At 37.8% G+C, this 20889-nt stretch overlaps 1 protein-coding gene and 1 non-coding gene across 2 annotated transcripts in view; both read left to right on the top strand.

The window, feature by feature from the left end:
• Positions 1-20889, top strand: part of NLN (neurolysin) — a 96498-nt gene that overhangs the window by 28491 nt on the left and 47118 nt on the right. The window contains exons 2-3 of the mRNA XM_004764537.3: positions 12936-13195; positions 17334-17482. Coding sequence (XP_004764594.1) covers positions 12936-13195; positions 17334-17482 — 409 coding nt within the window. The remainder of the gene's footprint in view (positions 1-12935; positions 13196-17333; positions 17483-20889) is intronic.
• On the top strand, positions 3446-3552 carry LOC123390864. Its single transcript, XR_006605456.1, has one exon. It is a non-coding gene; the product is annotated as a U6 spliceosomal RNA (small nuclear RNA).

Below are 20889 nucleotides of genomic sequence, written 5' to 3'. Positions count from 1 at the left end.
AGCACTTGATTTCAGATGCTCTGATTCTCAGGTGGCTTTTAAGCCAGTTGAAGGATTTAAGAAGAACAGTCTTTCCATGTTCATTTATAGTTATTTCTTTAAAACCTGTAAATATTAAACCACTTGTCCTATAGACAACATTAGGAGAAAAACAGACTAATGTCTGATTCTTATTTTTCAGAACCTGAGATTTTTCTGTTTCCTTCCTTATAACTTTGTAATCAAGCATCTCTGTAAGTTCTGTTTGCCGAGAGTAGAAATAATACAGGTATATCTAGTGTCCCATAGTTCTTCCTATGACCTTAAGCAATTTCTTTTTAACATTTTTCATTTTTATTCCTATCTCTTAGAAAAGATGACTTTGAAGAGTCCCTTCACATGTATTTACAGTGAAATTTGGGAAAAAGAACTCATTTCCATGACATTCTAAAATCTAAAGAAAATTTCCTTTTTTTTTTTTTAAGTGGATAAATAACTTTTTTTAAAAAAGACTACTTATTTTAGAGAGAGACAGCACAAGGGGCAGCGGGGGGATAGGGAGGGGCAGAGGAAGAGAAAGAGAATCTTAAGCAAGCTCCCAGCCCAGCGTGGAGCCCAACTCCAGGCTCGGTCTCATGACCAGGCACCCAAGCACCCCAGATGACTAATGTTTTAAGATAGAGTTCACCAGACTGGATCATCATTCATTCCTAGGAGAGACTTGTGTAATACAATTCATTCTACTTTTTAAAAGCCTTACTGATAATAGGAAGTTGTACACAACTGAAGTTGTATGTGGCACTGGCTCTAAAATAGCCTGTTTTCATTATGTCAGACCAAAACTGGACCTTTATAGCTGCACCGGTCTTTTTAGTCATCAGATTTTTGTTGATATTTAAAAATGAACTTCTGTCTTTTAAACTGTTCCAGGTTTATAGGGAAGTTGCCAAGATAGTACAGAGAGTTCCCATAAATCCCTTCCTTACCCAGTTTCCCCAAATGTGAACATCTTACATTACCATGGAACCAGCACTGGTTCTTTAGTACAACTATGGAACCAGTATATGTATATTACTATTAATTAAATTCTGTACTTTATTAAGATCTCACTTATTTTTCCCTAATGTCCGTTTCAGGGGATCACATTATATTTAATCAGCATGTTCCCTTAGACTCCTCTAGGCTGTGAGAATCATTCAGTCTTTGTTTTTCATGGAATTGACAGTTCTGAATAGTACCAATAGGGATTCTATGGAATATCACTCAATTTGTATTTATCTCTCAGTTACACTAAGGTTATAGGTTTGGGAGAAGAAGATAGTAGAGGTGTTTGCCCTTTTTATCATGTCATGTTTAGGGGTACATGATGTCTATGTGGCATCACTGATGATGTTAGTCTTGGTCAGTTGGCTGAGGTAGTGTTTGCCAAGTTTTTGTACTATAAAGTTGCTTTTCCCCACTTCTCTGCGCCCTTCCTCTTTGGGAGCAAGTCAGTTAAATGCAGCCCATACTCAAGGCAGAAGAGACGTTAATCTTCACCTTCTTGAGTGTTGGAGTACCTATATTAAATATTTGGAATTTACCTATATAGAATCTTGGTTTTTTTCCTTCCTTGGTTCCTTCCTTCCTTCCTTCTTTCTCTTTTTCATTCATGTATGTCAGTATGAAGTCATGGATTTTATACTTTGGGAGAACCAGTCATACTTTGACTCTCCCTCCCCTTAAAGGAGCCACAAGTGGTGTGTACAACTCTCAGCCATGTTTTTTTTTTGTTTTGTTTTTTTGTTTTTTTCATTTATTTATTTTCAGCATAACAGTATCATTATTTTTTCACCACACCCAGTGCTCCATGCAATCTGTGCCCTCTATAATACCCACCACCTGGTACCCCGACCTCTCACCCCCCTGCCACTTCAAACCCTTCATATTGTTTTTCAGAGTCCCTAGTCTCTCATGATTCACCTCCCCTTCCAATTTACCCCAACCCCCTTCTCTCTAATTCCCCATGTCCTCCATGCTTTTTGTTATGCTCCACAAATAAGTGAAACCATATGATAATTGCCTCTCTCTGCTTGACTTATTTCACTCAGCATAATCTCTTCCGGTCCCGTCCATGTTGCTACAAAAGTTGGGTATTCGTCCTTTCTGATGGATCAACCATGTTTTTTTAAAACTTTAAATTTTGAGGGGTACCTGGCTGGTCCAGTAGATTAAGCATCTGCCTTCCGCTCAGGTCATGATTCCAGGGTCCTGGGATCAAGCCCCGCATCAGGCTCCCTGCTCAGAGGGGAGGCTGCTTCTCTTTCTCTTCCTTGCTTGTGCTCTCTCTTGCTATCTCTGTTACTGTCTCTGGGTTTCTCTTGCAAATAAAGAAATACAATCTTAAAATAAACTTTACATTTTGAGATAGAGATTTCCACGCAGTTAGGAGAAATAACACAGAATGGCCCCATATTCACTTCATATGGTTTTCCCCAGTTGCAGTAAGGAATTGATGCAGTCCACCAACCTTATTTACATTTCACCAGTTTTATATCCACTCATTTCTATGTATTTGTGTATTTTCACATGTATGAATTTCTGTGACTATTAGTTATCAAACTTAAGTGCTACTTCTGTGAGTACAAAAAAGGGACTGTACAATGAAAAAAATAGATACAGCTTTTGGCTTTATCGGACATAGGCTACTCAAAATAAAGGCCACTGGAATGTCTCTATGTTTACGGTGGTTCTGCTCTGTATTCAAAGTGTTTGTGGCTCAGGTAATGGTATACATTTTTGTGAATGGGCTCTTTATGGGGAGCGTATTGTGTTACTTTTGCAAGAGCAGTTTGAAAGTTCATTGCTTTTTTAAAGGTTTCCTAAAGCTGCTAAACATTTTCTGTATAATCTAAGAAATTACTTTCCCATACCAGCAGGTGGAAGCAAGAGCAGTCTTATTGTGGACTTCACTTTCTGAGTCTACTGGCATATTCTGTAGATAATCTGTCCATGACTCAAAGTATCTTTATGATATATCCCTTACTTAATTACTTTTCTTCTTTGCTTTATTACCTTATTTGTTTCGTGTCTTGGGCTGAACTTAATAGTCATTCTAGGACAAACTTAGATTTTTCATTACTTTTCTAGCTCATTGACTCAGCAGTTAACAACGTGTATACTTTGCACTAAGGTATTACTCCACATTTGCTAAGAAACACAGAGGTGACTAAGACATGGAGTGTGTTCTTAAAGAGCTTCGATTATAGTAGAATTAGAAGGAAAATGTCTTCATTCTTCCCCTGACCTAGGATAAATAGATCAGTGTGCCTTTCTAGTGTTTGATCAGCAAATCGATGGCTGGTATTCAATCTTCATACCGATTTCAGTGCATTCAACAAACATCTACTGAGTATCAGGCACTTTATAAAGACTTAACTTATAAATTTGTGCTTTTTTCCTTACAGATTAAAAAAAGGCCAAAGCAGTGCTCACTTCAGCAGCACATATTCTAAAATTGGAATGATACAGAGAAGATTAGCATGGCCCCTGCACAAGGATGGCACACAAATTCATGAAGCATTCCATATTTGTAGATGAAACCAAAGAGGGAAACAAACCATAAGAGATTCTTGATCTCAGGAAACAAACTGAGGATTGCTGGAGGGGAGGGGGGAATGGGAAGGATGGGGTGGCGGGGCAGTGGACAAGGAGGGTGTGTGCTATGGTGAGTGCTGGGAATTCTGGTGAATCACAGATCTGTACTCCTGAAACAAATAATACATCATATGTTAATTAAAAAGAAAAGACCAAAGTAGTCTTTAGCTATATCATTTATATTTTAGCTTTTTAATACAGATTGCATAGAGTAAGTATCCAGTTGACATATAGACCCTGAACTTAAGGAATTTAGAAATTAGAAGTAGCCAGTTTTAGTAACATTTCCTGGAATACACTTGGAAGACCTTCCACAAATGCTAATGGAAATAAAATGGAAGTATGATAACTCTTGATCAATTCTGCTAGCTATTTAGCAATAGCTAATAAGAATAATAATAAAATTTTGAAAGTAAAATTAAAATTTTTATTTTTCAAAAAGAATTTATTTGATACTGAGAGAGGGAACACAGCAGGAGGAGTGGGAAAGAGAGAAGCAGACTTCCTGGGGAGCAGGGAGTCTGATACGGGGCTCCATCCCAGGACCCTGGGATCATGACCTGAGCAAAAGGCAGATGCTTAATGACTGAGCCAACCAGGCATCCCTAAAATAAAAATTTTATACAAAGGATATAAAAGAAAGAAGAGTGTGTGGATGTGTTTGTCTTTCTGTATGTGGAGAGTGAGGAATACAGAACTATCCCATGGCAGATTTGCTTGCTCTGTCCTCTAAATGCCCCATCACTCTAGTCATATAAAATTTGCTGCCTTGTATTCTCTTTGTCCCTTCCTCACAAGTCTGTAAGCTCCTGCAGGGCAATAACTATGTCTTATCTATGTGGCTTCTTGGGATGATTAAATAAGGAAAGTCATGTAAACTCTTGATATAATGCCAGCACAGTAGCAGGCTCTTAATAAAGAGCGGGGGTCATGATGATACTTAACAGTCATATGTGTGGCAAGTTTCTAGCATAGGAACCTAGATGATTAGTAAACTGGGAGTGGGAATTCACGAGATCAGATCTCAAACATGTTGCATTTGAGATGTCTTCGGGTCTGAGTTCTAGCTAAATATCTGGATGGAGCCATGTGATACACCAACTTTTTTCAGTGGGTACGGGAAGAGAAGCCAGCAAAGGAGACTGAGAAGAAATGATCAGAAAAGTGGGAGAATGACTAAGAAAGAGTAAAAGTAAGTTTTGCCAGGGAACTTTTAGTGAAATAACGTAGACGAATTAGTGATAAGGAAGTAGAGGCAGTAAGTGGAAAATTTGTAGGATGCAAAAATTGAAGACCATAAGTTGGAAGACACATCTTTCTTTAAAACTAAGAGAAAAATCACATGAATGGGTAAAGGTTCAAGAGATTATTACACTTAATTGCATTCCCTGTAAACTCAGTAATCAACCTAGAAGGATCTTTCTGGACATAAGTTGTGGTAAGGAACATCAAAAGTAATAATTTCGGCCAAGAATCTGAATCTCTGTTTGGTAAAGGTGACTTATTCGAAGGCTATACCTTAGTAAAGTATTCCAATACTATACCTTAATAAAAGTAAAAGATGACTTATTCCAAGGCATGTAATTCTATAATACTCTATTCATGGAACATTTCGATCCTAAGTCAAATTTAAAAGGCCTTTAAATGGGGGTACCTGGGTGGCTCAGTCTTTAAGCATCTGCCTTCAGCTCTGGTCGTGGTCCAAGGGTTCTGGATCCCTGCTCTGCGACGAGCCTGCTTCTCTGTCTGCCCCTCCCCCCACTCATTCTATCTCTCTCTTTCTCCCTCCTTCTCTCCTCTCCTCCCTCCCTCTTGCTGTCTCAAAATAAGGTCTTTAAAAAAATTAAATGTCCTTAAATGAAAAAGCTGTTGCCTAGACCACTAGTAACTCGAATACCAGATGCTTACCTTTTGAAGAGAGCTCTAAGTAGGGGCACCTGGGTGGCTCAGAGGATTAAGCCTCTGCCTTCGGCTCAGGTCATGATCTCAGGGTCCTGGGATCGAGTCCCATGTCGGGCTCTTGCTAGCAGAGAGCCTGCTTCCTCCTCTCTTTCTCTGCCTGCCTCTCTACCTGCTTGTGATCTCTGTCTGTCAAATAAATAGATAAAATCTTTAAAAAAAAAGAGAGAGAGAGCTCTAAGTACCCAAACTGGAGGACTCAGTAATGACTGATTACTAATCCTGAATCTGTTCCTGTGCAAGAGTTGATTTAGAAGAAAAATTATTAGCAACATTCAGGATGCTGGAATCCAGTAGGTGCTGTTTTTTCCAGTCTGTACCATCTTCTCTGATTGCAGATCAGAGCTTTATCTAATGCTCTACAGAGGCTAAATACGCTGAAATAGAATGACTTGTATATTGGACATGTAGCTAATAGAAGAAAAGTATTAAATAACCTTAAGTGGAATTTTTGGGGTAAGCCTGTCACTATTGAAATATACATGTACCTCAAACTGTGTTAGGGTCAGGGTTTCCATGTATCATGAAAACCCAGTCTCTGCTCAAGGTCTGTTGGACACACAACCAAGTCAATAGGTGATTACTCTTCAGTCTGATAAGTGCTTTGGTCACTGGACATGTAATATCGGTTAACTGAGGAATAATTCCTAAAACAGCTGAAGGTAGTCAAAAAAGGCTTAATTTGAGTTAAGATTGAAAATCGAATTCTGGGAGCATTGCAGTCCCCAGTAGCTGCTTAGGGATAAACATTAGTTTTGAGGTCAGTACTAGGACTGTTTGCCAGGTGTTTTAAAGAATTGGGGCAAGTTTTAGGAAATGCTGTGTCACCACTTTAGAGAAGGGATGAGGACATGGATAAAATATAAATTTGGGAGAATAGAAGTTAAGAGGCTTTGCAGGAATGATCTTTGCTCTAGTCCTGACTCTAAGAAAACACATCTCCCTGCGTGGATATTTATTTGTGATGTTGAAGGAAGATAGTGTTGCTGCAGTGAGTTAGCCACATCAGTCCCATTTCCTTTCAGGTATACAGTGAGCACCTACTGTGTGCTCAGCAGTGTGCCTTGTGTTAGAGTTGGGGATTTTGACAAAAGACATGGTTATTGTGCTTGGGAAAGCCCTAGTGTAATTCAGAGTATGAGTCAAGCCAATTGAACAGGTGGGTGATAGTAATTTAAATGCCTAAAATGAATGGCATAAGTAAAAAGTGATAGAATCTCAGATTTGGATGAATAGGAATGGTCAAAGAAGCCCTGATGGCAGGAAATAGAAATTAAACTATGCTTCAAAAGAATATGAATTCAGTAAGTCACAGCATTTCTGAAAGTAGTTCCATAAAATGTTTTGCAAAACTTTTAAGACAGTAATTAACTAAGAATAATTGTAGCTTGTTCATATTTCTAGATGAAATTCTGCAACCTGGTCATCTCTTTCAAAATCTATGTCACTTGGTTTTTTTGGTTTGTTTGTTTGTTTCCTAAACCTTATTTGTTTGTGGGACACAGGACCCAGGAGCAGTAACAAATGCCCCTTCCTTTATAGTATTCCATTATAGTATAGTATTATAGTATTCTGTATTATTTCTTAGTCAAAAATTTTAGAGTTCTGTGTTGAAAAGTGCTTTAAAGAGAGAAGAGACAATGAAGAAGGTATGGGTGGTACAGGACTAATAGAGCCTGGAAGTTTATAGAAAGAAAAGCAAACAAACTAATGTTTAATTATATAGTAGAAATCTCAGCTTTAATCTAGAGTCTCATTTTCAAATAATTGCATGTAATAACTCCTGTAGAGAAGACAGCATCATGCTGTGTTGCCTGCTTTCAACTTTGGTACTTCGCAGTTGCAAAAAGTTACCAGAAAAATCCTCACGAGATTCTCAAGGGTACAATCACATTTGATAGAGTGATTGCAGGTGCACTGGTTTCCCGCACAGGTGCAGCTCTGCAGGGCTGCAGAGCCACTGAAGGGGAAGAAAAGACAAAGGTACCAGCATCTGAAGGGTTGAATGAGCTTGAAATCATAACAAAGGGGAATAGGGATATTCAACAAAATGATGATGGAAGAGGAAAAGCGGAGACAATACAGGTAGAAAAATTTTCAATAGATCACAATGTTTTAGTTAGAAGTCGGAGGGAATCCTTTTGTCTCCTTTTCTTTGGTAACAAGAATTATGAATCCTAAATGAAATTAAAACAGAATCCTAGACGGTTTTTTAATTTTATTTATTTATTTTATTTTTTATAAACATGTATTTTTATCCCCAGGGGTACAGGTCTGTGAATCACCAGGTTTACACACTTCACAGCACTCACCAAAGCACATACCCTCCCCAATGTCCATAACCCCACCCCCCTTTCTCCCAACCCCCCTCCCCCCATACGGTCTCTAACTTCTGTTGCTTTCTTTTTATCCCTTCTGTATTCGGGGAATATTATCACTTCAAGGAAGGGGTATGTTTTCATTAATTCCAAAAGAAACTGTACAAGGGTAATTATGGGTCTGTCTTTTCAGCCAGGGTAGAGGTGCTCATATCTTTGCTAATTTCACTGAGTTAAAATCATGTATGCTGTGATCACACATTCAACCTTTAGACAAATATTGGGAAATAAAGGAAAACTAGTAGAGGTTCATCTTATCAGTAAATGTTTGAAGTTATTTTCCCTTAAAGGTGTGTAACAATAATGAAAATTAGTAATAATTGGTTTTTACTTGAAAGAGTTGAGAAAAGACCAGGGTGGTCAAGGTGCAGAAGTGCTATGTTTCAGTCATCACTTGCTGGTCATTACATCAGCAATCCCAGGGCTAGCCTCTTCACTTATACTAGAACTTCCTTGGAAAGCCAGTCATTTGTGGTCATGGCTGACTCCTCCTTGAGCCTCAGTTCTGTCTTGCCATAGGGGGATTATGGAAATAATTATTTTGGACACTTTTAGCCAACTCCACACATTGAACTTTGCATACCTATTATTCTTAGCCATCACCAAGCATTTAAGACCCCCCAGTCATCCATCATTTCTTGTTGTGACCTTCATACTTTTGTGTGTGTATGCTCATTCTTTTATCAGTTAGGATCTTCTATGAAGTAAATAACATAAAACTGCCTTCAAACTGGCATAAACATAACTGGAAAGTAGCTGTAGGTCAGGTTTCAGAAGTAATTGACCATAGGGGTTCTGGGATATCAGTAAATATTTGCTTTCCTTCCCTTAGTCTTCTGTTCACAGTGTTTGTTTCATCATAAGTCAGGTTCTACTCTTTGTTATAAGGTGGATGTCAGCTGCTATCAAGGACATAAGCTTGCTCAATTATATACATTAGGAATAGGAGTTCTGTGGGTAGAGACAACCACCTTCACAGATCATGGACTGGGGCAGGGGGGCTTATTGATTCATGGGTGCCGTGAAACAAATGTATATCTACTTGTTATATATCTACTATATCTACTAGTTAGAGGGAAGCAGTAAATGGCTGGACAACCCACACCTATCTAGCTATCTGTTCTACTCCTAGACTTCTCTCTTGCAATTTCTGGAACCCTTGTCCCATGATAAACTCCTCCACTTTCTTTATACTCTCTGGATTGTCTTTTCTTCTATTAACCTTTCCTGGAATCCACTCAAGCCTGGGGAAAATATTTTCTCTATCTCCCTCTTTCTTCTACACCCCATATACCACAATGGAAGGAGGAAAGACCACATCTTCTTTGTTCCCCAGCTGCTGCCTTGCCCCCAGTTATGCTCCCAGACCAGCACTTCTTCACCATTAAATAAAAACCCCTTCGAGGCTCACAGTCTGCTTTTCTCATTCTATGCCCTGTTCGTGATATCCTCCACCAACTACCTGGTTTGTCTTCTCCAGTCTTTGAAGACTTTGGTTTTTGGCTCAGTCTTCCTTTCTACTACCAACTCAGCTACCAAGCTTTAGCTAACTCCAATGTCCACATAGATGATTAAAAAAATATATATTTTATTTATTTATTTGACAGAGAGACCACAAGCAGGGGGAGCAGGAGAGAGAGAGGGAGAAGCAGGCTCTCCAATGAGCAGGGAGTGTGACGTGGGGCTCAGTCCCAGGACCCGGAGATGACCTGAGCTAAAAGCAGACGCTTAACCAACTGAGCCACCCAGGCACCCCTCACGTAAACAATTTGTCCATCCTAGATTGCTGGTCATTTGCACCCTTTCACCTCATTTATATCAACTGTTCACTTCGGGGTAAATGTCCTGGATCTTGTCAGATTGCTTCACCTTTGAATTCTTAAATTCAAACCCATACTTCTTTACTATAACCTAAGTATTCCTACTTTACCTGTTTTATTTTACTGAGACTTTAGTCTCTGTTCTCTAAAATACATTCAGCTCTAGAGAATTGTTTAGATGTACTCTCCAGTTCTTAACGTTCTTCCTCCCTCTCAGTCGTAGGATTCTGACTTCCACCACTAGCATCCTGCTGACACTGCTCTTCCCAGAGCCATCAGGGACATTCCTGCTGCTAAATTTAACAGACTCTTTCAACTCTCTTGAAATATATACATTTGGCCCTATTGCACGCCCTCCCTTTTTCTATGCTTGCTTTTCACGACTTTCTAAATCCATTCTGGCTTGGTTTTCCTTCTACCTCAATGCTTAAACTAGAGTTAAGGCTCAGTTGTCCTGTTCTTATTCTGCAGACTCCCTTGGGCCAGTTCAACCAGCCCTGTGGCTCCAATTACCACATAATATTAATGAATTCCACTTACATGTGCTATAGCCACTTCAGACTTGGCATGTCCAAAATTGGATTTCTATTTTTACCCCAAAAAAAGCCACTTTCTTCTAAATTTCCTCTTTTAGTGATGGTACCACCATCATCCATCCATCCAGTTACAAGACAGAATCTTGGACAGCATCATTGACTCTCTCACTCCCCACCTCTAAACCAAAGACCACGTCATATTGATTCAACTTCCTAAATATCTACTAAGTCACTCCAGTTCCCCCTGTTTCCGAGTTCAGGATACTATAACATTATGCCCGATTTACTGTAATAGCTTTCCTCTAGTATGATCTCTCTTTTCCAAACCTTTCAACTCACTATAATTTGGGTGATTTCTCTAGAATGTGTATCTTACTTCATCTCTTAGCTGATTAAAACCCTTTGTTGGCTTTCTCACTGCCCTCAGAATAAAGCTGAAATTTTTAGTGATTCCCAAGACTTTTCATTCTCTAGTCCCTACTGACCTTATCAGACCTCTCTCCTTACAGCTTTTGGCATTTGGATAATTTCTGGATATCATCCAGATCTTGGCTTGCTCCTTGTACCCTCTGGAAAATCTTCCTAGAAAAGTTCCTTCTGTGGTATTTCACAGTTCCCTCTGCTTATTCCTGTCATAGTGCGCATCTCAGTACAATATAATAGTTTATCACTTCATCTCTTCACTGTTTTTTGTTTGTTTGTTTGTTTTAGAATTTATTTATTTGACAGAGAGAGAGAAGGGAGGAGAGAAAGCACAAGTGGGGGGGGGCAGCAGAGAGAGAGGGAAGCAGGCTCCCTGCTGAGCAGAGAGCCCAATACGGGACTCAGTCCCAGGATCCTGAGACCATGACCTGAGCCGATGGCAGAGGCTTAACCCACTGAGCCACCCAGGCGCCCCTCTCACTGTTTTATAATAGTGGAGTCCTACTCAGTTTGCCTGCTCCTCTTTCATACCTGCCACAATGACCAGAAAGTATATGGTCATAAGTATCTGTTAAAGAACGACCTTAATAAGTCACTTAGCCTGTCCAAGCCTCAGCTGCATCATCTATTAAAAGGGAATAATGTGCTGCCTACCACATAAGGTTGTTTTGGGGTCTCGTAATATAATAAGAGTAAGTTTAGCATAGTAGTTAAGAGTGTAGATTCTGGATCTCTACTATCTGGTTTTTTATCCTAGCTCCCACCATATAACCAGCTGTGTGACCTTGGACAAGTTACTTAATTTTTTTGTGTTATAGTTTCCTCTTTGGTAAAATGAGAATAACCACAGGATCTGCCTTATAGTTTTGTTGTGAGGACTGAGTGAATAAATGGAAAGTCTTTAGTACAGTGCCTAAACACACAACAAATGTTAGCTATTAATTATAATTTTATTCACAAGCTCTAAAATTATATCACATGGTATGTATTACATATATACACACATGGCATTAATTATTAGTTTGAGAGTTTTAAGGAGGTGAAGGATTGGTATCATACACTTCATCTCTTTTTATCTTTTAGAATAACATCATAGCAACCAGAGTTATTTCCCAAGTCTTAAATTAAAATTGCCATAGTTGATGTACATGAAATCTTTGTAAAAAGAAAATTTTTACATTGGTGTTCATTGTAAAAAGAGCATTTTGAAAATGTTTCCTTTCTGAATCCCAAAGTATTTTTTGAGTCTGTTACATTGTAGGTAGATGTTAGCACAGAAAAACATTTAAAACATTTAGTTCTTTTTAATTTTTATTTTTTTGAAGATTTTTATTTTTGTAAGTAATCTCTACACCCAACATGGGGCCTTCTCTTAGAACCCCAAGATGAAGAGTCATTAGCCAGCCAGGCACCCAGCACAGGGAAAACATTTAAATCAAAACGATTACTGGTTTAATTTATAAAGGACAATATTATTGAATTGACATCTAACTTTATTTCTCAACATGAGTTAATTACATAACCAATTCAGTGTTTGGTAATCACTAATTCCATTAAATCTGCATTCAGGGAGGGGAAAAAAATGCAAAAGCATTTAGTTTTGTGCTTCTGTGTTCACCTGAAAGAGATTTGCTGAATTTTAATAAAAAGTTCTTTTTAGGGGTGTCTGGGTGGCTCAGTCGTTAAGCGTCTGCCTTTGGCTCAGGTCACGATCCCAAGGTCCTGGGATCAAGCTCTGCATCAGGCTCCCTGCTTAGCGGGGAGCGTGCTTCTCCCTCTCCCACTCCCCCTGCTTGTGTTCCCTCTCTTGCTCTCTCTCTCTCTCTCTCTCTCAGAGTATTTATTTATTTATTTAGATTTTAATTAATTTAATATGGGGCGCCTGGGTGCCTCAGTGGGTTAAAGCCTCTGCCTTGGCTCAGGTCATGATCTCAGGGTCCTGGGATTGAGTCTGGCTTCAGGCTCTCTGCTCAGTGGGAAGCCTGCTTCCTCCTCGCTTCTCTTTGCCTGCCTCTCTGCCTGCTTGTGATCTCTCTGTGTCAAATAAATAAATAAATAAATATTACTTATTTATTATTTTTAAAATAAAATATTCAAAAATAAAATAAATAAAGTTCTTTTTATTTTGATTAGATAATAAACATTTGTATATTGACTTTGGACCAACAAATGCTTAATTTTTATTCTTTTTCTGATTCTTTTAGAGTTGGTGGTTCCAGGATTTTACTCAGAATGACTTTAGGAAGAGAAGTGATGTCTCCCCTTCAGGCAATGTCTTCCTATACTGTGGCTGGCAGAAATGTTTTAAGATGGGATCTTTCACCAGAGCAAATTAAAACAAGAACCGAGGAGCTCATTGTGCAGACCAAACAAGTGTACGATGCTATTGGCATGCTTGACGTTGAGGAAGTAACTTATGAGAATTGTTTGCAAGCACTGGCAGATGTAGAAGTAAAGTATATAGGTGAGTAGGACGCAGAAACATCTTGATATTTCGTTTTGTAGGCATCATAAACCATTTTATGCATTCTCTTTGGGCAGTCAATCCATTTTCCAATTTTACAAGACATTGGTTTTTCCATAATCATTAATTAATTGCCTAGAATTCAGTTAAATAAGATTAAAAATTTTTATTATGTTAGCATTGGTACTCCAAAATGTACCTTCTTGCTACAGCTGCTTTCTAGAGAGTATTTTAACATAATGCATCGAAACTCTTAAGAAGTTCATATCCTCGCCCTGCAATTCTGCATCCAGGCATTTAATCTAAGGAAATAATCAGATACAGGAAAATTGTGTATACATTTATATTTAAACAGGCACTCTGTCATAGCAAAAGCTTGGAAACAAGCCCTGGGTGCCAACCAATAGAAAGGCCAAGTAATAATACATTCAGCCTCTGCAACACTGTATAGCCATTAAAATCATGTTGAGGAACAGTATTTAATAACATTTTTTTAAAAATCACACAGAGAAGAAAACCAGAAGAAAATACAAATTTTAATAATTGCTGATTTCTTGAGTGTTGGGTTTTCAGTTGATTTTTAAAAATTTATTCTTTTCTGCCTTTCTCAGTTTTCTATTTTCTCTATTTCCCACACTTAAAATATATTATCTTTGTAATATAAGTATTAGACCTTTTGAGTTAAAAGGAAGATTCATGTCCGTTGTCTCTAAGGGTTAGGTATACACTGGAGTATAATCATGGCTAAGCAGCCTTGGCTGTGTATCCAGGATTTGTAGGAACATAGGTTATCTGTAGAATTGGATATCATAAAGATTTGTATGTATTCTGGAATTTGGTAGGTTGTCCAAAATCCTGCACAGCCCTAGTGCTGTAGTCATCTCTTTACCCACATCAGCTCCTCAACACCAAGAGTTCCCTACCTTATGTCCTACCATAATAGGGACTCTCTTACCTCTTGTGTTTCATTTTCTGCCTCTTAACCACCACCTGCTTCATTCTGATTAATGGCCACTAAATCTGGCTAAAAGTCTTGAGTTAAAACTCCTGAATAAAAAAGATCTGGTTGGTCTCAATAGTCAAAGTCAGAGGGATGGAATTGGTCCCCGTTTGGCAGTTTTCCCAGAAGGCAGCTTCATGTGTTTCTCCCTTCCTGTATGTGGTTTGTCCTTCATTCAGAGCCTCAGTTCTTCTGTCATGTATGGCCAAAATGGTATGCCAGCCTGGTGACTTATACATTAAACAAATACAGAAAAAAGTGGGGAAAAACAAAATCTTTTAAAAAATGACTTAAATTCTCCTTCTTCCCCAATAATATATCTTTTAAATATACTTTAAGTTTTCTGATATTCTTGCTGTCCCATACGCTCATCTTTGTGAGTTAATTATAAAAATTTCTGAGTTTAGGAGTAGCTTTTTATTTTTTATTTATTTTTTTTTTTAATTTTTTAAGATCTTATTTATTTATTTGACAGAGAGAGAAACGACAAGTAGGCAGAGAGGAAGGCAAAGAGATTGGGAGAGGCTGCCCAATGCAGGGCTCGATTTTAAGACCCTGAGATCATGACCTGAGCCGAAGGCAGAGGCTTAACCCACTGAGCCACCCAGGTACCCCTAGGAGTAGCTTTTTAAAGGCTAACTTTCTCTTATTAGTATACATACTGTTCTCAGAGTTCGATCTGCCTTCTGCAATAGCTGTCAAAACCTCATTCATCTAGTGTCAGGTACTATTTATAGTTTGGCAGTGAGAGCATAAGTCTGCTTCAGGTCTTTGTGGTAAAGTAAGGAAGGAAATGGTTTTTAGTGTTATTGTTTGTTTAAGAATATGTTTCCAATTTTAGGCTCCTGCATTTTGTTCTGGTCATTTTAGTTCTGGAGAAATTTCATTTTTTTTCATAATTTTTTCTCGAGCTAATTTTAAAAAGTAAACAAACTGTAACTATATAGTTAACTATCAAACAAGTGCTGTGTGTATGAAATTTTAGTTCTATTCCATTCTTTTTTAAATCAAGGGACATAAAAGTACATATTTTATATGAAATCCTTAAAGAATAATTATTTAAATCCAATCAAGAAATGTGCAGAGGACATGAACAGACATTTCTGCAAAGAAGACATCCAGATGGCCCACAGACACATGAAAAAGTCCTCCACATCACTTGGCATCAGGGAAATACAAATCAGAACCACAATGAGATACCACCTCACACCAGTCAGAATGGCTAAAATTAACAAGTCAGGAAATGACAGATGCTGGCAAGGATGCAGAGAAAGGGGAACCCTCCTACACTGCTGGTGGGAATGCAAGCTGGTGCAACCACTCTAGAAAACAGCATGGAGGTTCCTCAAAAAGTTGAAAATAGAGCTACCCTATTACCCAGCAATTGCACTACTGGGTATTTACTGTAAAGATACAAATGTGGTGATCCAAAGGGGCACGTGCACCCGAATGTTTATAGCAGCAATGTCCACAATAGCCAAACTATGGAAAGAACCTAGATGTCCATCAACAGATGAATGGATAAAGAAGATGTGGTATATATATACAATGGAATACTGTGCAGCCATCAAAAGAAATGAAATCTTGCCACTTGGGTCGATGTGGATGGAACTAGAGGGTATTATGCTTAGCAAAATAAGTCAGTCAGAGAAAGACTATTATCTTATGATGTCCCTTATACGAGGAAGTCAGAAGCAACATGAGGGGTTTGGGGGGTAGGAAAAGAATAAATGAAACAAGATGGCATCGGGAGGGAGACAAACCATAAGAGACTCTTAATCTCATAAAACAAACTGAGGGTTGCTGGAGAGAGTGGGGTATGAAGACGGTGGTTGGGTTATGAACAGTTGAGGATGGTATGTGCTATGGTGAGTGCTGTGAAGTATGTAAACCTGGTGAGTCACAGACCTGTACCCCTGGGGCTAATAATACATTATATGTTAATAAAAAAATAAATTTAAAAAAAGAATAATTATTTAACTTGATTTTTTAAACCATACCTTATTAATTTATTCAGATATTTGAGGAACTTTATACAGCTTTATTTGTAGCAATGTTTTAAGAAGACTGACATAAGTGTCAGTCATTTTAGGTAGCTCATTTAACTGGACAATTTCTTGGTATGTCCTGCTCTCTACCATATATCACATGTGGAAGTTTTACCTCTTTAGAATACCTTCAAAGCACTAAATATAATGAACATGTATTCACTGTCACAGGATAGCTACAACCATCCCTACAAACCATACTCATTTTTTTCCTATACTATGGGTTATTTCACTGACATCAGATTTCTGCCCAATTAAAGTTAAAATACAAATATATGAAAAACCCAAGAAACAATTTTAATATGTGAAAATTAGAGCAGACTGCATTACCACCATCATGTAACAGGAATAGCCCCAATAATGAGCTGCTTACCGGATATGTCCCCTGAGATTTCTGGGACTCTTCTGTAACAGTGTGGAACTTTTTATGCTTGTATGAATGTTTGCATTTGGGGGAGGGGTTTTGATTAGGTTCTCTAAGGAATTTGTTTGTAGTAAAGGTTAAGAATTTGTATTCCAAACAAACCCCTACCCACTAAATTCACCTGCCTTTTTCTAAAACATCCTCTGTATCTTCCAGTCCCAGCGCTTGTAGTCTCTGCTTCTCAAATCCTCTCCTGAGGTCTTCCTCTTGCCCTGCCCATCCTAAGGTCCAGCCTTCCCCATAAGGCATTACATAGTGCTCCAGTTCTTAGTATTGCTGTGGTTGAGTTACTATCCCATCCATTGACAAGTAAGCTGCTCTATTCTGTATTGTTCTTTATCTTTTCATGTACTGTTCCGTACTCCCACATCCCAGACTATAAACTGCATCACTATGAGAACTATGTCTTTATCCTCCTGCATTTCCTGGTAACAAAGTATACCCTAAACATACTTTGGTAAGTACTCAGTGTACACCCTTATTGTTCCTAATAATGCCACTGCCATAGCCAATCCTGCATTAGATGCTGTTTCTTGATAGCCTTAGGAACCTTTATAGAAAGTATGAAATGAAAAACTTAAATTAGGATGATCATTCATCTAGGTAGGAGGTATTTTTCTTAGAACTGATCTGATGAGTCCTTATGGTATTTTCCTGTATTGACAGTGGAACGAACCATGCTAGACTTTCCCCAGCATGTTTCCTCTGACAAAGAAGTACGGGCAGCGAGTACAGAAGCAGACAAAAGACTTTCTCGTTTTGATATTGAGATGAGCATGAGAGAAGATATATTCCTGAGAATTGTGCATTTACAGGTAAATGACATTATAAATCCCTTTAAGGATTTATTTGTTTGTTTGTTTGTTTGTTTGAGAGAGAGAGCATGCATGTGCACACAAATGGGGTGGTCGGGGCAGAGAGGGAGAGAGGATCTCAAGCAGATGCCCTGCTGAGTTCAGAGCCCTTCATGGGGCTTGATCTTACGATCCTGAGATCATGACCTGAGCTAAAATCAAGTGTCAAATGCTTAACCGACTGAGCCACCGAGGCACCCTAATGTTATCAATCCCTTTAAAAGGAAACGAAATCTACATAAAAGAGCAAAAATCTTTGATCAACAATAAAAAGTATTTGGAAATTACTAGATTTTATTTCTGACTTTTATGATAGTGGGCATAGCGTAGTGTTATATATTGGGGAGTTTTTAGTGTTCTATATTGTTATACCACAGTTTTATGTTGAGTTGTCAATTATATTCACTTAACACTGAAGACCAAGTATAAAAAAGTGTGCATCTATAAATCTAAGGATTTTTAACCATCATGAACGTAATGGTTCAATGTGAAAACCTCTTAAAAGTTTCAAAATATTTCAGGGTTTATGTTAGATCAGGTCATCTGCAAGCAAATGGACTTGTGAGTCGTTTATCTGCAAATATTATGTGGTTTTGTCCATGAGAGATGACATAACTGGATGTTTCATGCCCGTCATTGCTGTCTGTCATCCTTACATTTTTCAGGACTCACGGAAATGATGAATAATGAATGTTTTATTTAGGTGGGTCTGTCTTGAATGTTTTTGATCTTTTCATTACCAGTTTTGATTTGCTTCCTCGAGTTTCACTATGTCTTTGCTTTGAATTTTTATTTTCATGACACCCAGCAGTGTGTTTGGAAAACAACCATTGTTTTACAATCCTAGACATTTTTGTTTAATTTTGCATGTCTTTATACAAAAATCTCAAAAATTTTGTTTTTAGCAAATTATAACAGTTGAAATTAAAAAGCAGTTTTATTTTAGATGTTTCATTTGTAACTTACTAAAGAATATGTAATCAAGACTTTATTTAGACATGTAAAATGTACATGCTGTCTGTCTCCTTATGTCAAACAGGCAGTTTTCTCCCTGTAATTTATATTCGTCTCCTTGGTTCATAACTGTTCATCTTTAGCACTATAAAAATAACATTATAATAACTTTATGACTGTTCCTTATTATTTACATTGTTTTATTCTTTGAGCCCAGTTATTATTCTTTGTGATTCAAATTACAATTTCCTATTTTTTTTTTAAGATTTTATTTGTTTGTCAGAAAGAGTGTGAGCACAAGCAGGAGGAGCAGCAGGCAGAGGGAGAAGCAGGCTTCCCGCTGGGCAGGGAGCCCAGGGCGGGGCTCAATCCTAGGACCCTGAAGTTGTGACCTGAGCAGAAGGCGTTAGCCAATGAGCCACTCAACCATCACTAGTCTCCTATTTTTTATTTCATACCCCCAAAATCTAATTTTCTTTCTAGCTCCATATTATATACTTATTTAGAACTTTTTCCCAGAATTTCTAACTTCCTTTGATCAACTCTGTTTTCATTCTGACCTCTAAGTTTTCCTTTGGAATTTTCTAGCCTCAAAGTATTGCCATCTTAATGTTATATGTCCTATCTAATGTTTTTCTCTGATTTTTATGAATATTATCAAAATGTGGGAGGTTTGTCACTTTAGATTTCTTTGTTACATTTTTAAATTTTGTATATATTGTGATCTGATCCCATTAAATTAGGAACAAACTTCTGCCTGTGTAATACGCTAGTGTATTATACCAACTAGACACTGAGGGTTCATATTTGTTCATTTGTTGGGACTACTTAAATTCAGGTTTGTATTGTGATAATATACAGTAGTTTCAGAGTTGTTTCCATAATTTCTCCTTTTCTCTAAAAGAGCAATTATTACTATACATGTCAATTGTTGTGTTACCATTTTTAAAAGCTTTTACAATGTCTCTTATGGCTAGATCAGAATAATAAAAAGAATTAGTAATTTTTTCAATGCACTGGAGCTTGTTTAGTGAATTTAGTTACCTTCAAACACTTTCCTTGAAAAATAGTTGTGTTTATTTAAGCAGTGTTTATTTTATTTTATTTTATTTTATTTTATTTTATTTTATTTTATTCTGGTATAGTTAACATACAGTGTTAAATCAGTTTCAGGTATTCAACAATTCTATATATTACTCGGTATTTAGGCAGTATTTTTTAAAATCTGAAACTATCTATGAGCTTTCTGGTAGCATTGGACATTTTAACAAATGATAAATCTCATCCCATTCGTAACTAAAAGACTAAGTTAGGGTCACCTGGGTGGCTCAGTTGCTTAAGCATCCAGCTCTTGATTTTGGCTCAGATAAAATGAAATTTTGTCCTTTCAGGGTTGTGACTTCAAGCCTTAAGTCAGGCTCCACAGTGGGCATGGAACCTGCTTAAGATTTTCTCTCTCCCTCTGCCCTGCCCCACTCCTTGTTGTGTGTCTCTGTCTCTCTCCCAAATCAGTTTTAAAAAGACCAATTAGATGTATCTAAGTATTCTGTTTCTTTTTCTTTGTTATGTTGTAAGTAAAATATGGCAATCATGATGTAATACCCAGCCTTCATTAAGCTGGATAATAGAATCCTAAATTTATATGAAATCAGCAGTTTCAGGCGTGATCTACTAAAATGAAAGTGCTTTGAATAATACTGAGATCTCAAGATAGCACCAATGTAGGCAATAATTACAATAATAATACAATATATTATTATTAATTATTACTATTAATACAAAATGTTTTTTCGGCTTTCATGTTATTCGTTACTTAGGATCGTTGAATAGAAATATGAAATTACTTTCACAATTTTTTATGCAATATCTGTGCTCAATAAGGCTTCCAGTTGTCTATTGATGTATATATCCTATTCAAAACTTACTGGCTGAAAATAGCAGCAATCATTTTATTTTCTGTCATGGATTCTGTGGATCAGGAATTGAGAAAGGAATCATTTGGGTAGTTCTGGCATGGGGTCTTGCATGGGTTGAAGGCAGTGGTGGCTGGAGCTGAAGCATGTAGAAGCCAACCAGATAGCTCTACCTGTCATGTCTGGGCATCTCCATGATGCCTCATGTGTGCTAATTTGGGCTTTTTAATGTATCAATAGTACCTATGATAAAGACTTATTATAATCAGTAAAAAAGGCAAACATCCCAAAAGGAAAATTGGCGGGGCACCTGGGTGGCTCAGTGGGTTAAGCCGCTGCCTTCGGCTCAGGTCGTGATCTCAGGGTCCTGGGATCGAGTCCCGCATCGGGCTCTCTGCTCGGCGGGGTGCCTGCTTCCCTCTCTCTCTATTTCTCTCTCTGCCTGCCTCTCCATCTACTGTCAAATAAATAAATAAAATCTTTTTAAAAATAAAAATAAAA

Source organism: Mustela putorius, unplaced genomic scaffold, assembly GCF_011764305.1.
Source record: "Mustela putorius furo isolate JIRA1106 unplaced genomic scaffold, ASM1176430v1.1 tig00000145_pilon_pilon_pilon, whole genome shotgun sequence".
Taxonomy (NCBI): Eukaryota; Metazoa; Chordata; class Mammalia; order Carnivora; family Mustelidae; genus Mustela; species Mustela putorius.
The sequence above is the reverse complement of the archived record's forward strand: the minus strand, read 5'-3'. Positions and strand labels throughout refer to the sequence as shown.